The sequence below is a fragment of the Molothrus ater genome, chromosome 5 (assembly GCF_012460135.2).
Source record: "Molothrus ater isolate BHLD 08-10-18 breed brown headed cowbird chromosome 5, BPBGC_Mater_1.1, whole genome shotgun sequence".
Classification (NCBI taxonomy): domain Eukaryota; kingdom Metazoa; phylum Chordata; class Aves; order Passeriformes; family Icteridae; genus Molothrus; species Molothrus ater.
In genome coordinates, this window is record NC_050482.2 from 39,125,807 (window position 1) to 39,140,940 (window position 15,134).

Below are 15,134 nucleotides of genomic sequence, written 5' to 3' on the forward strand. Positions count from 1 at the left end.
CTCTGTCAGAGAAGAAATATTTTTAAGTCTCTCTCACTCATAAGCAAAACAGACTGATGGTTAGGGTATTATAGTCATTTATTTGTGGAGATCCAAGTATATGTATCTCATTAGTGTGCTTTGTGGCTTTCCACATTTCAGTATCCAACTTTGTACCTCTTGTTCTAGAAGTTAGATTAAGTTTTCTATAGTGCAGCTCTGTGAAAAAAAACCACTCTAGCTGATTTCATTTCACTATCTTGTCTCCTAGCCATGTGTGGATATAGATAACCATAGCATAGACAATTACTGTCAGGTTCTTCAAAGTGGAGGCAATATACTGGTTTTAACCTAATAAAGCATGTACAGAAAATGCAATATTTAGTTCTTGCTGCAAGTATATGGGAATTTTGTGTCTGTTTTTTTACTCCCAACCATCTTGTATGTTCCTGTATCTAAGCCTGTTGCCATGACTTCCAGTCATGCCTCTTGTTCATTAATTCTCCTGCGCTCATGCTGTGAGGAGAGCCGGGCATCTTGTGCCTGTGTGTTGTAGGGCTTTTCTGCAATAAGGGAAAAGGAGGGACATAATAGCACTAACTGACCTTTGTGAAACGTGATGAAAGACTTAAATTGCTTCAAAGAAATGTATTTTTCTTAAGTATTCAATGCTTCCACTTGTCATTATTTGTATATTTGCTATGAAGTTATCAGTGATTGTGCTTAAAATAACCCAAGCTGACACCTTGTCATGAATTTTTTCAATATTTTTATTTAAATCTAGTATAAAATGCAACCTGAAATAAAAAAAGAAAAATATTTCTTTTCTTTATGACTTGTACTCAGAAATCATCTGTAATTGAGGTAATGAACACATTGAAAAGTTACTAAAATTTTCAAAGCTGTCTTATGTGTTTGTGTTGACAATTTTTTATTGTTGTTCTCCCAATGTTTTTATGCAGTAGGTGAATATACAGAAGACATTGCTGAATTTGCAAATAGCTGGGCTGTGCAAGCCTCAGATGATATAGCTTGTGTCCCTACTGCCTCAGATTTTTCCAGTCCTTGCTCAGCCAATGCAGAATCCACTGAGGTAAATTAATTATATTTTATGTATATACATCGATACATGCATATGTATACATGTATTTTCTTAATCTTCACTGCCTACTGATAGTACAAGAATGTAACAATATACACAATGTTGAAAAAGCCTTAGATGCATTGAGGCTTTGGGAAAGATTCAGATCAGAGCTGTTGCTAGGGAGTGCCTGAAATTTTTCATACGTTTAGCCTAAAAGTACAAAGGCTCAGATTGGATGTGCCAAGTGGCACCAGTCTGCTGGCAGAGCTCTTCATTACTGCATCAGACTTGGGTTCAGTTTCCAGTTCTGGCATCTTGCACCTCATTATTTTAGAGATTGTGAAATACTGCAGAAATAGTTGCAGGTCAGCTACTGCATTGACACAAAATGCTTTTCTTTGTCATTTCGCACTTTTTCACCACAGGTGGTTTAGGACCAGCATGCAGTCAAGAAGGCTTAGGCACAGAGGAAAAATTTTAGGAAGAATAATGAAAGAGATATAATAGTAAATTGAGACAGCACCATGCTCAAATTTTAATGGGGACATAAAGGACCTTAGACTAGGGAAACAATGCTAAAGAGAATGATGCCTGTTCAGAGAGTATTGGCTAACTTCCATTTACTGATTCTCCTTAATGCACAGGACATATTCTTCAAGTGCCAAATATTCCTACAGTTTCCTTTTCTCAGCTGTCATGAAAGTATAGATCCGTATTCTTATATTTCAAGTTGTATGAATGATCTTTGCAGGTAAGTACTTGAATTCTTGTGTATTTAATCTTGACACATGAAATGAATGCTCAGTCTTTTGTATGGGACCAGAATGAAAGCACATTGTGGGAAGTTGGGAAGAACCAAGTTCAAAATGAAAGAGACGGGGTTTCTCAGGGTTTTTGATTTGTGTGGGAATAAAGGGCACAGAACCAGCCTGACAAGGGATATTTTGATTGCTAAGGGCTTACATAGATTCAAGGAAACACTAGACAAGTAAGTGCAAGGCAAATTCATGGAGAATCACTCATGACAAAAATGAGTTGCTAATCACAAAAAACCCAAGAAACTTTTATCTGGAGGCCCAGAAACAGAACTATGTGGAGATGATACTAGGAAGAAATATCAACAACAATGGAGGAGTTGGGCCATTTGTCAGACACAGCTGGACTGGTTTTTATGAGTAACCACTATCATTCAAATGAGTAGAATTTTTACAAAATGGTGCCATTTACTTAAATTCAGAGCTGCCAAAAGAAATTGAACTTGTTTGCTTTGATAGGAGTCACACCCCCTCAGCTGCTGGCATGGTAGGCAACCTGGTATGCTAATTAATTCTAGTCATTCAAGTTAAAATTATACTCTGGTAATTGAAGAGATAATTGGGCAATGTACCACTTTCTTTTTGGTAAGGTTTTCAAATGAAGAAGTAATAGTCAAAAATAGCAGGATTTTTTCCAGAGTATATAATTCTCAGAGTATCACCAGTTTAATCAAAAGCACACAAAAAGGATCACAAGACTAAACATAAGGATCCCTCAGTATAATCCATTACAACTTATTAGTTCAATTTTTGATGAATGTTTAGCTGTCTGATTTACCATACAGTCAAGATAGAAGAATTTGTGTTTGTAGGAAAACACTGGTGTTGCTCAGAAAAGAGATGAGTTGCCTCTGTATGGTCTCTGTGTAACTCAGGAATTTACTGTGACTTTTGAAGAATAATGAAAACCATTTTTTTTTCAAGTAGGATGCTGAATCACTGCTGTGGTGTTAAGGAGGGTTGGATTTTTTGTGAACAATCTGATGCATGTTGCTGTGAATTTTGTGAATGTTAAAAACCTTGAAGTTTCTATGTCTCAGAAATTCATTAATTTAGGCTTATTTTGTTTATAAAGAGACCTCTCTTCTTGTGGCTTAGTGTCAGTTTATGAAGGTTTTGTGTGTGGCCATAGTATAGTCCAAGTATTCTTTCTATTAAGACCCATTTAATTGGATTAGATGAGGAGAGTTGGAGAGACTCTGATCACTGTAACAAAGAGTGTAGTGGTGTTTGATTTGATAATAGATGTGTTGAAAGCAGAATACAAACACAATACAACATATTCTTAAAACGATTAATTTTGGAAGCATGGTCTGGTGTGCTAAGGGACAAACTCAGCTGATCTGTCATAAACATGCTTATAATAGAAATGTCATTTTATGACTAGTTGATTTTGGCATCAGATCTTCCACAGTGAATGTTGTGAGTTGTTCGACTTTCACAGTAACAAAAGTTTAGTGGTACTTCACCGTATATGACTTAAATCTGAATCAGATTTGAACTTGCCTACATATTAGTGAATGTCTTTTTATTTGATTCTGGTAAAAATGCACTGTACAGCTTCTTCTTTATAGACTAGGCAGAAATCTTGTCTTTGCCCAAGGCTGTGCTGCCCTGAGCCTGTCCACAGTATTTAGTGGATAATACTTCTGCCTCTGAGAACTTCAGCACAAGGTCAGGAGTCCATAATAGATTTCTTCTCATCTAAGTTCAAGGCAATTGGAGACTTGAAGTTCTCACTTGAACCAGAATGCCCTTTTTAAGTGTAGGTCAGAGTTTCTATGTCATGCAGGATGGAGAAGCCTGAGATGGGGATCTTGAGACTGTTGAGTTGTCCATTGTCTTCAAGAAAAGGTCCTGTTTCTCTTTCACTTCAAGTAGCTCTTTTTAAAAATAATAGATTAGTGGTTTTGTTCATTGTTGTAATATTAAAATGAAATAAGTTTTAGTGAGGTCAAATGATAAAACCACAATGGTGTATTCAGTATAGCTCATTCCTTTTTATATTTTCCCTGTGTGCCTTTATGACTGAGTGGTGTCAGCTATGCGTGAAATATCCTGTGCCATGTCACATGGCAGAAATTTTTAGATGGGATTTGTGTTCCTTGATTATTCTCTTATTGTATCATTTCAGAGTGGATGATGATGAAACATACTGCAGGGCAGTGACAGAATACGCTAGAGCATGTTCTCACGCTGGGTCCCCGGTGCGGGACTGGAGGGATGACTTTCCTGCCTGTAGTAAGACTCTTCAATAAAGCATGAACCTTTGAGATATCCCATGTATTCAGTTCAAATATTCCATCTTGACAACATTTTTCCTTGTAGAACTCAAACCTGATACTCAAGCTGATCAGCCAGTTTCACTCTTTCTGGCAAACAATGAAGTCATTGACTTGCTCGAGGAATATTTTAATTCCATTGTACTATGATTTAGATCCATACAAAATTCATGTTTCTGTGGATTTCTTGAAAAATCATGTGTGCTGATCATATTCTAGGACAAAGAGCAAACATCTGTGGAGATTTGCTGTTGCTCTTTGTCCCAGAAGACCTCTCAGCCTCTCTTGGCCCTATAACAGAATTAACGTAGTTAATCCAGCTCCTCCTTGTTATCACTACCACCCATCAATTGCAGCTCATCCTCACGCACAAGGCTTAGAACTAGCTGAGAAATGAAAACATCCACTGAATGTCACAGAAGCTATAACTTATTTTGGAGAGATGATATAAGGGTTTGCTAAAGAGAGACTTAAATATTGACAAGAGCTTCACCATAGTTCATCAGTTAAAACTCCTGCAAAAGATCCGTTTTACTTGATCTGATTACCTATCTATACCAGAGGAGCTGCACGATGTTTATTTGACAGAAATGGATTTTCTAGCATGGAAAGAGAAATTGCACTAATGTTCAGTGTACCATGGGGTTTTTTTTAGCTGAGAAGTGTGAAGACACCTTTGTTCACCGTGACTGTATCAGTTGTTGTCCACCAACTTGCACATTTGAAAAGGATTGTCTTGGCAGCAATCTGCACTGTTTAGATGGCTGTTACTGTCCAGATGGTAAATATTGAATGTTATTTCAAAAAATACGTGTAGAGCTACTATCCAACACCACAATGATGTCTAAATAGACTGTGGTTAAAGTTAATGCCTGGAAATTATGAATATTGTAAATTCTGCCTTAGATGTTGTTATTGTTACTGTGATTCTTCCCTTTATTGTGTGATAAACATTTATCTAGAATACAAAGGTGTCTCAGTATGCAATATCAGTTAAAATCTGGAGATGTTACTAGTGCTTCCTACAAGAGGATATTGCACAGATTTAGTCCACTTTATTTGAATTATTCAAAAATTTATAGAAATTTTCCTTAAACTGAATGTGTCAAGCTCTGTACAAGAAACCAAAGTTTGTGAGACCTATATGGGACAAAAATTATTGACTGGACTATGAACCATCCTAGTTCTAGACAGACTTAAGATAGTGAGATTTCAGAATCTTTTCATTTTTGAGTCTGTACAGTTTTACATGCTTAAGGCAGACACTTTTCATAAAGCAACAATACAGAGTGGCAACTTCTTATTAGAGAGCGGTGCTGTGAGCTCTCTGCACTCACTTGGCAAATGATTTTGCTGGTCCTTGTTTAAGACTGATAACATAATCTCCTGGGAGATTGGAAAGTTTGAGTCAGATGGGGGAAGAGCAGTGATCTGGGGTTGGTTAATTTGTTTTATATCTCATTAATTAACTTCTTTCCCAACAGGTCTCATTATGGAAAATGGAACTTGTATCTCTTTGTCGAATTGTCCTTGTATTTATCATGGAACTGCTTTCCCCGTAGGCTCAAAAATTGAACAAGAATGTAGCGACTGGTATGTGAAAGCCTGTGTGTTTCATCTCTCAAGGACTACTGTCCACAGTTAGTTTAACACAGTCACACAAATTTTAAACAATAGTTACTGTTTATGTTTTACAGTCTGAGGCCTGTGTATCACTAAAACATACAGGCTATTCTGTGTGAATTCAAGGCATATTAATTAACTCAAAACTACTTATTTTGCTAACAATCTGAACACTATTACTGTGTTTTGTGATTTTCCTTTTTAGTATTTGTGTTGGTGGCATTTGGAACTGCACTGATCATGATTGTCCAGGTATTTGTATTTCATTACTCTTTTCTCATTTCATAACAAAAATGATAAACTTTTTTGAAGATACCAGAACCGTATGTGATCCAAGGCTTTTGGCTGCCAGTTTAGGAAAAAAGATTAAGCAGGTGGATATTGACAGCAGCTGTGGGCCAGCTGGAATGAAGCTGTTATTTGCCTGATCATACTCATCCTGCCTTTTCCCATGTGCTTCCCCTACCTCTGTGCTACATCCACCTCTTGTTTTCTATCTCTTGTTTATGCTTAGTGTTATTTACCACAGATGGTGTATTTTTATTGCCTGTGCAGTACCTAGGCCAGGTATAAGGATCTCCTCACTTTCAGGTGCAACTTTATTGTAAGTAATAGGAGAACATCATTCTGATGCTGTGGGCTGGGATTTTGTCTCTTGTAATAGCAGTTCATGTTTGAATAATCATCCTTATCTGTAAAGATAGCACGTCTCTGTAATGAGTCACACAGAGGAACATGCAGCAGGCAGGTGGTGAAACTCCCTTGATAGTTCTGTACCTCAGACAAGGTTATATTATGAAGGTTGTGAAAGATTTTTTTTACAAATCAGGGAGCCCTCTTTGAATGAGGTAATAAGGCTTAACAGTTGCTAAGCAAGGCTTGACAGTGTGGATCTGTAATGTGAAACAATTGCCACTGAGAAGCACTCCCTATGTCTTGTGTGTGTTGTGTATGCACATGAGGGGTTTTTGGCCTGGTCCTAGAGACAGAGCTGCTGTTAGTAATGGGAGCAGGTTAGATGTGCTCCAACAGAGCACCTCCTGCAGCCAAAATGGATCTAGTTTGTGTGCTCTGATGTTATCCCATGGTGTGAATGAAAGTGTGGTAAGTGGGGATGAACTGGAGATTTGCTTCAGCAGTGCATTCCTGGTTTGAACTGGAAAAAAACCCCAAAATGTGTGCCCTGATGACACCTGCATCCCCTTCATACCTGTGGTAGCAAGCAGTTAAATAATACCTTCTTTTTTTCTCCTCTCTTACATGATTTGCAGAATAATGATACATTCTTATGTAAGAGAACATTCTTTTTACTTTTTCTCTCAAGCTGAGTGCTCCATCACAGGCAGCTCTCATTTCACGACATTTGATGGACGCCATTTTACCTTTCTTGGGATTTGCCAGTACATTTTGGTAAAAGGCACTGGAAAAAACAAATTTACAATCACTTTACAAAAAGCACCTTGTGGACAGGTAAGATACATTTTTTTTGAAATGTTGAAACAATCAAGTCCGTCCATATTTCAGGCAATCTTCTATAAATTCTACTGTAAACTACTTGGTAATGTTACATAGAAAATATAAACTGAAATCATCTTACAGCTTTTTTTTTTGTTATTGTTTGTGTTGCTACATGTTATACTGTCCTTTGTAAAAGCTATAGCAACTTTAGAGGGATCAAGTCTAAAGAGTTACTCATTTATGCTTATCAAAGTTGTATAAACACCTTTAGTTATGGTGCCAACAGATGTCAGGCTTTGGAAAAGCTGCTGTTGGCAGAACTGTAGGTTTAATACATCACTATTTAGGCAAGAATTTTTTTTTTGTAGCTTTAGATTTTATTTGATATAACATATTTAATTTATTGGAACAATGTCTTTTAGAAAACCATCTATGAGACTAGGCCCCACACATACTTGTTTGAAAATATTTTGGCAGACATTCAACAACAGACTTTAGGAATAAAGGTGCTTATAAAGAGTACTTACCTTTGAGAGTGGATTTAATGGTGCTGTTAGACTCTCAGGAGAAGGGGCCTTGAGACTGTGACTCACAGCTGACCATGTGCTGAGGACAGGGATGCCTGAACACCTCAGCAGGGAGCAATGCCCTACTTTGGGACGGTCTCTCATGTCCTCCTTTCAATAGCTTGATTATGATCTGGTGCCTCTCTACCTGTCTTGTAAGCACCTCCTTCTCCTGCATAGGTGTTATTTTTATTATTTTTCAGGTGCTACCTAACCAACCATTTCATGCTTGAGGCATTTCAGGTGGCCTCAAGCATGAAACGGTTAGTTAGGTAGCCACTGAAAAATAAGGTTGCCACTGGTAATAACCTTTTGTAGAGCTCTAGGGACCTTGAAAAGTTTCTGAATGAAAACAGAGGGGTCCCTGGGGAGCATAAGATGCTTGGTTTTTGGCTAATTCAGTGTTGGCTTTTGTCCTGTATTTAGGTTCATAAATTCTGCCTGGATTGCACACTAAAATGATGCATGTGACATGGTTTATAGGTCACAATTTTTCAATTGTCAGATATTTATAAATTATTGTAATATAATACTGGAGAATTTATGTCCTTTTTATCTGCAATCAGAGATCATCACTACATTTTATGTGTGCCAAAGTTTCTTTCTCCTCTGTTGTTGCATATGTGCTCTGGTTGCAGCAGCTTGATTTAGATCAGGTCAGACTCTTGCCCTACCAATGGTTAACCCATCAATGAACAGTACCCAAAGTGGCCATGCAAGAATGGAATTTTCAACCCAGTATCAGTACCTGGGGGCCTCTGTCCACTTTCTATAATACTGCCATTATACCTAACATGCATTCTCCTAGCATATGAAGATTATGCATAAGCAATGCTATATGATGTTGTACATACAATTTTGAGTGCCTTGTTTATATGCTTTGAGCGATAGTTTACAACTGATTTACCTGATGACAGTTCTGATATTTCCTTTCCATATGCTTTTTCCCCCCCTGTTTGTTTGGTTCTGTTTTCCATGGTAATATTAATGTCATTGTCTGTTTCTGATGGTGAAACTTGTTTCTCCTTAGAACTTTGACCATGCCTGCATTGAGTCTATAACACTGGTTCTTGAAGATGACGTGAGGAAACAAGTAACTCTCACAAGATATGGTCAAATCCAAGCTGTCCCTAACCAAGTTTTTAACCTCAATGGTAAGAAGTGCATGAAGAAGAATATTACCAGAGTTCACATTCTGTCTCTTAAATGCTCCAAAACTTTTTAATAATATCAGTCTTTGAAAAAGGAATTTCTTTAAACATAACTTATAAAAGCATACAATCACTTACTTCTTAGAACATTAGTAGTAATTCTAGAAATTTACTTTTATCATCTGTAAAACAATTCTTCATTATGCCCTCATTTCTTTGCATTTCTTATCTTACAGAGTACCTAGAAATTCCACTCATTTTGTTTGTGTTTAGGGGGAGAGACGTAAGAAAAAGAAAGGAAGTGAAGAGACCTTGATGCTAAGGTCTAGCTTGTTTAAAGCTTTTTAGACTTAGACTTACAATTAGAATGGAAAAGAATCCATGTGCTCCATGGGATTTATATTGATTTCACTGCTAACTTATGTTGTGATTTCAGACAGGTTACTTCGTCATTTTGGAAAGGATAGTAACATAAACCAGCCTTAAAAGCATGTTATAAAATTAAGCACTGAAGGTAGAAATGATATTGCTAAATTTTGAAATTCACAGTGACCAGTTAGTGGAATTTTAGTCTCTTTCTAAAAGAGTTAAGTGAGTGTAAAGTTCTAACCCAGACTTCTGCAAAACAGATTTTAGGGAGTCCTGTGCTGGTGATTGCAGTTATGTCTTTTCTTCATTGAATTTGTCCAGTCCCAGTACTGCTTTTGGCATTCACAGTTTCCTATGGCAATGAGGTTCATAGCTCAGTTATGCTCTATTTTGACATTTCTGCTTCATAATTTGATCGGTAACTTCATTTTATTTCTTTAGAATTAGTCCCTACTCACTTTCTTGTCTCTTTGCACAGTCTGCAACAAATATAATCTATGAAAAGTATTTTGGTGTCACATTCTGGATAATTGTGTGTATCTAGTAAGTCTGATTCCCTAAGGACATCCTTAAGGATTTTGTTTTCCTCTCTTGAATCTGTGCATGTGTGTGCATGGTAGAGGCTGCTTATGAAGGTAGATCTACTTTAGGCCTTCAGCTGCAAGTAGCCCAACAATGTGTAGCAAATGAATGCTGTGACTGTGAAATTTCCATTTCCTCACATAATGTATTTGCTGGGAAGGAAAGCTGGGAATTTGATAGGGGCTCAGTTCACATACAGTCCAAGGAAGGAGCTATACTGATGTCATGTCAACAGTGGTAAGAGAGAACCTGCTATCTAAAGATTCAATGTACTTTACAGAAATCTGTTACTTACTCTTGTAATATCACTGGAGACTAAGAAAAAAGGGGTTTCTTGTCTTGCTTTCTCATTTCCAGAGGCTTGCAGTTGCTTTGATTTCCTCTAAAATAGAAAAAAAAAAACCAAACAAACAAAGAGAGGTGCAAGCATGGTTTCTAGATAGCAGAAGCAGGTACATAAAGCTGTGACATTTTTAAAACGTCAACGGTAGCTTGAATTCCTGATTTGTGTTGTTACTGGAAATAAGCTCAGATAGAGAATGGGAGAGGATATTTGGCTGATGGTGAGGTTGTGCATAGTTTTTCATTTTATGTCTGAATTTTCAAATTTTTTTTTTTGCTTAATGGGTAAACCAGTACAACCTGGAAGCTGGGTTTCAGTGACTTTGTTTTTCTTCTTCTTTTGCTATGTTCAGGGGCTATTGAAATTCAGAATATATCTTCTTTCTTTGTTCAACTGAAAACTAGTTTTGGTTTGAAGATACTGTTTGCTAAAGATGGAGAGAGGATCTATGTTCAAGTTGATGTCAGATGGAAGAGAAGAACATTAGGACTATGTGGAACTTACAATGGAAATTTAAGAGATGATTTTCTGTAAGTTTCATGTTGTGCATTTATATTGTGTTTAATAACAAGTGAAAAGTTTTGTAGAACATAATCGTCTGATAATTTAATTTCATTAACATGCTCAAACTTTATTAAACTAACCAATATAAAATGTCCTAATTAAAATGGTAGTCACTTTTATAAATATGAAAGTCAAAAACTTATGCATTTTAAGGTGTTTTTTAAAGTAATTATGGAAAGCTACCATATTATTTGTAGAAATTTCTGGATTATGATATTATTTGAATGCACTTTTCCCTTTCTTGTTGCTCCCTTATCTTCAGAGCAAATATATGAGCACTGAGAAAAAGTGTGGGTGATAATACTTGTATCATCCTCACATGGCTGACACTTACTTCTTGATTTTCCTTCCCACATCAAGTTTTAATGTAAAAAAATGTAATTCTGAACCACGGGAATATTTTAATTAGAAGGGCATAATTTCCTTACTTTTTAACCTTATTTCCTCCAAATTTCCTCAAGCTATAATGTCACAAAACTTGTCTGCACAGCAGACCTAGAATGTAGGGACATTTTCACAGGAATAAAATATTGAGGAAAAAGTTTCACATGCCCTCTCTTCTTTTATACCTCAGAGATGGAAATTCTTTTGGCACATTGACTATTCAATGTGACTGTACATCTAAGCCTCTTTATTGAACTTGCATCCCCACCCATGTACACCCTAAGGTCAGCAGGATGCTTGCAGTGTTGATGTTTTCTTTTTCAGATCTCCAGCAGGGATGATAGAAGGGACCCCACAACTTCATGCCAATGCATGGAAGGTTTCCTCAGCTTGCTCCATGCCTATCAATATTCCTGTGGTTGATCCCTGCAATGTGAATCAGCAAAATGGTACATTTTCACAGGGGAGTCTGCACTTAGCTGTATCTTATTATTATGGGACAGTTCTTCTTTTCTCTGTGAAAAAGTTGCACATACATGTATTTCAGCTTCAGGTTTAGATGTGCGCTTTTTTTTTTTTGGCATCAGCAAAGATCATTTTCCCATACATTTTGTATGTAAAATGAAGTTAGTATTTGATAAATAAAAGCTAGTTGGTAATTTAGTGCTGGGTGTACTGGCTATGAGCACTAAATTCCGCTGATTACTATACATGCAGTTTTTTAGCTATTTATGATCCTGTAAATTATGCCGGTTGAGAGGAAAGATTGATGCATGATTGTTAAAGGAAGTACAGGAGACAGTGTTGAGATCAAACGTCCTGTCTCTGGCTTCTGCATGATTATGGCATTAAAAATTTCTTTATCCTCCATCTATGTTCTCTGACAAAAACTGTTGCAGACAATCTGAGAGCCTTGAATTTGTTCAAATTCCTGGGGAAAGATTTAGTTTTGGCTGGTTGGCATGCCTGTGGTTTATGTTGAACTTTCACTGTCTCCTTTTTGCATTGCTGTTCTTTTCAATTAATGAAGACAATGGGTAGACTGTAGTTGCCAGTTCTGACAGAATGTAGTCTAATATTTTTAACATTTCAGACATCAGATCTCACTAGGGATGTGGGATTTATCTATATTTAAAGCCTGTTGAAGCAAGGCTAGAATAACAGTAAATCTCGAACAATGTGGGGAATCCTAGGAGTTTTTATACCCTCCTTGCTGTCTGTCTTCTCAAGACAGCCAGATCTCTCAGCCAGATCAGCTCAGAGCCTTCATGCCTTACCCTCAGTTCTGTGCTAGCTCAGTGAAGGTGGAGTTTGACATAAATGTGTGCTGCTTAGAGCAGGAGGGTGGACTGCATGACTTTCTGAGGGTCCTTTCCAGCCTGAATTTCACTATGATCCTCTAAGAATCAATAAGAAAAAGCAGTGGAGAGTGAAGTGATCCATACCATGCTACAAGCACAGGCATCTTTTCCAGGTCTAAGATGATAGTGACCTGATCAACAAAGGAAAAAAAAAAGATTGTTTGTTTGGTTACTTATTTTGTCAGGTTAATTTTCAACTGAGTTAAGTTGTTAAGTTCAGTCCTTGAATCTAGTTTACTAAGAGAGTCCAAAAAAATCTGAAATTCTTCTGTCAATGTGTGTATGTGGAAATGAACATGGAGTTTGAAGGAGAGGTGCATTCTTTTAGCAGCAAAAGTGGCTTAAATATAATCCACATCACAGAGTTCCTTAGCTATTCCACCACTTGTGGTGGTAGACTGCTTCAGTGGCCGGAGGGCAGGAGGAGGGTTTGTTGCTGCTAGAAGGTGTATGGTCAGTTTGGGATTTGCATGCCCTCAAGCTCTGCTTTGTAATACTTCCTGAGACCACATGCCAGGAAGTACATGGCCATTGTTGATGTTAAAGCTAAATGAATGTCAAGTAGGAAAACCATACTCCAAGCTTTGGGGGACTCTAACTATTCTTTTGAAATATATCATTTTGCCATTTAAATTTCCTGTGTTATAAGAGGAAGGCATAACTTAGTATTGAGTTTTAGTACAGTTATTTTTATCTTAAATAGAGTTCTCTATTGAGGGAGTTGCTTGTAATATCAATTTTAAACTGTAGAATTGTATGCAAGTGTTTATATTGCACACCTGGCTATGTTTGATTTTAATATTCCGTGCTATGGATTTGACTAACTGTTATATTAAAATGGAGCTGGCTAAAACAATGTCACTTTCTCTTAGCTGGGTATGCATCTCACTGTGATATCATCAACCAAGAGGTGTTTGCTCCCTGCCATGCCTACATCAGTCCAGGGCTGTACTACCAGCTCTGCCGCTTCGACGCGTGCAAATGTGGGAGCAGCTGCCTGTGCAACGCTTTGGCACACTATGCTTATGTCTGTGGAAAGCATGGTGTCATCATTGACTTCAGATCTCATGTGTCTTACTGTGGTGAGTAACATTTCCATAATGGAATATCTTTTAGAAATGTGTAAAACTCTGCAAATTTCAATCACTCCACAAAATATAAGGGTTGGCTTCTTTTTCCTGGAAACTAGAGTTGTGCCATGGTGTAATGATGTACTAGGGGAGAATGGTAACAGCCTTTACATTAGGTATCTGAGTTGGTGCCCCTGAGCTGCCTCATAGGAATGTCTACCCTTTCTATTGCTCCCAGAGAGAAATGGAATTCTTTCTTTGAAGCCCTAAGTCATATGGAAGCCCCTATTAGGATAAAGGAGTCAGGGAGTGGCTGGAATGGAGCCATTCCCTAAGGGGGGTTGGCAGGGTCTCCCTAGCCTGGGCAGGACAGGGTGTGTGATACAGTAATGATTTAAAACAAAGCATTTCACAGAATCTTAGAGTATCATGAGTTGGAAGGGACCCACAAGGGTTATTGAAGTCCAACTGCTGTATTTCTGTTTCTAAGCCATATAGCAATGCCTCAGCCTTAGCTAGACCTTTTGGAAGCCTGAATTACTAGATAGATGCCCAATTTGATATATAGAAAGGACGGAAAGCTACTGTTTACAAAACAGATGATTCCAGTCAAAAATTGTTTTAACAAAAACCCACCTTAATATATCTAACTTCAGAAATTGGTAACATGGCATATTTTTCTCATGCTTTTCAACTAAACCCAGTGCCACAAGAGACCACTTTGCTTTGATTTTCTTGAACTTCCATGATACAATACTTTGTTTTCCATTTTTCACATTTTAACAGTATGCTGTTCTCCCTTATTTCTCCCTCTCTTTCCTCCAGCTGTGATGTGTCACAGTGGTATGCTTTATCATCAGTGTTCTTCTTTTTGTAAACATTCCTGTGCTTCACTTTCTATGGCAAATATCTGTGCTGATGACTGTGCAGAAGGATGTAATTGTCCTGATGGGAAGTATTTTGAAGAGTCAGTCAACTTTTGTGTATCAATGTAAGTAGTAAAAAAATAGAATATATGTATGGACACAATTTCCTCTTTCCAGCAAGATTTAAAGTAGCTTTTCTGCTGTTTCCCTCAAGATGCAGACTGCCTAGAAAAGATAACAAAAAATATTGACAATTGTGTAACAAACAATGCGTAAAGATTTAATACTCTGTTTTACCAGTTAATACTCATCTGTTACTGTGTGTACATATATCTGCTTCACTTTAGAGCAGATTTGCCAAACTGCTTTAGAGAAGGGTAGTGAAACTTTTTAATTAATGGGATAGCATTTTCATATCAAAACCTTGTTTTTAGCACTAAAAAAAAAGTGAGAAGGAATCTATAAGCAACAATCCATAAAGAAAGGAATGGTATGGGAAGAGTGGCTAGAAGTGTTTTTTTTCTGTGTCACAATGCAAAGCTCTTCAGTTAAATGGGAGGAAATAGTCAGTGAGAGGAAAAAGTTTCTTGATTTCTAGATAATTTTATTGCTACTTCTAACCTGTCTGGCTCTTATC

The 15,134-nt window shown here is 37.2% G+C and overlaps 1 protein-coding gene across 1 annotated transcript in view; it reads left to right on the forward strand.

Moving 5' to 3' along the window:
• OTOGL (otogelin like) overlaps positions 1-15,134 on the forward strand; it is an 89,571-nt gene that overhangs the window by 12,886 nt on the left and 61,551 nt on the right. Inside the window, exons 9-20 of the mRNA XM_036401161.2 lie at positions 945-1,072; positions 1,708-1,814; positions 4,013-4,119; positions 4,816-4,941; positions 5,645-5,753; positions 5,989-6,035; positions 7,108-7,253; positions 8,838-8,961; positions 10,605-10,782; positions 11,525-11,649; positions 13,434-13,643; positions 14,457-14,622. Coding sequence (XP_036257054.2) covers positions 945-1,072; positions 1,708-1,814; positions 4,013-4,119; positions 4,816-4,941; positions 5,645-5,753; positions 5,989-6,035; positions 7,108-7,253; positions 8,838-8,961; positions 10,605-10,782; positions 11,525-11,649; positions 13,434-13,643; positions 14,457-14,622 — 1,573 coding nt within the window. The remainder of the gene's footprint in view (positions 1-944; positions 1,073-1,707; positions 1,815-4,012; positions 4,120-4,815; positions 4,942-5,644; positions 5,754-5,988; positions 6,036-7,107; positions 7,254-8,837; positions 8,962-10,604; positions 10,783-11,524; positions 11,650-13,433; positions 13,644-14,456; positions 14,623-15,134) is intronic.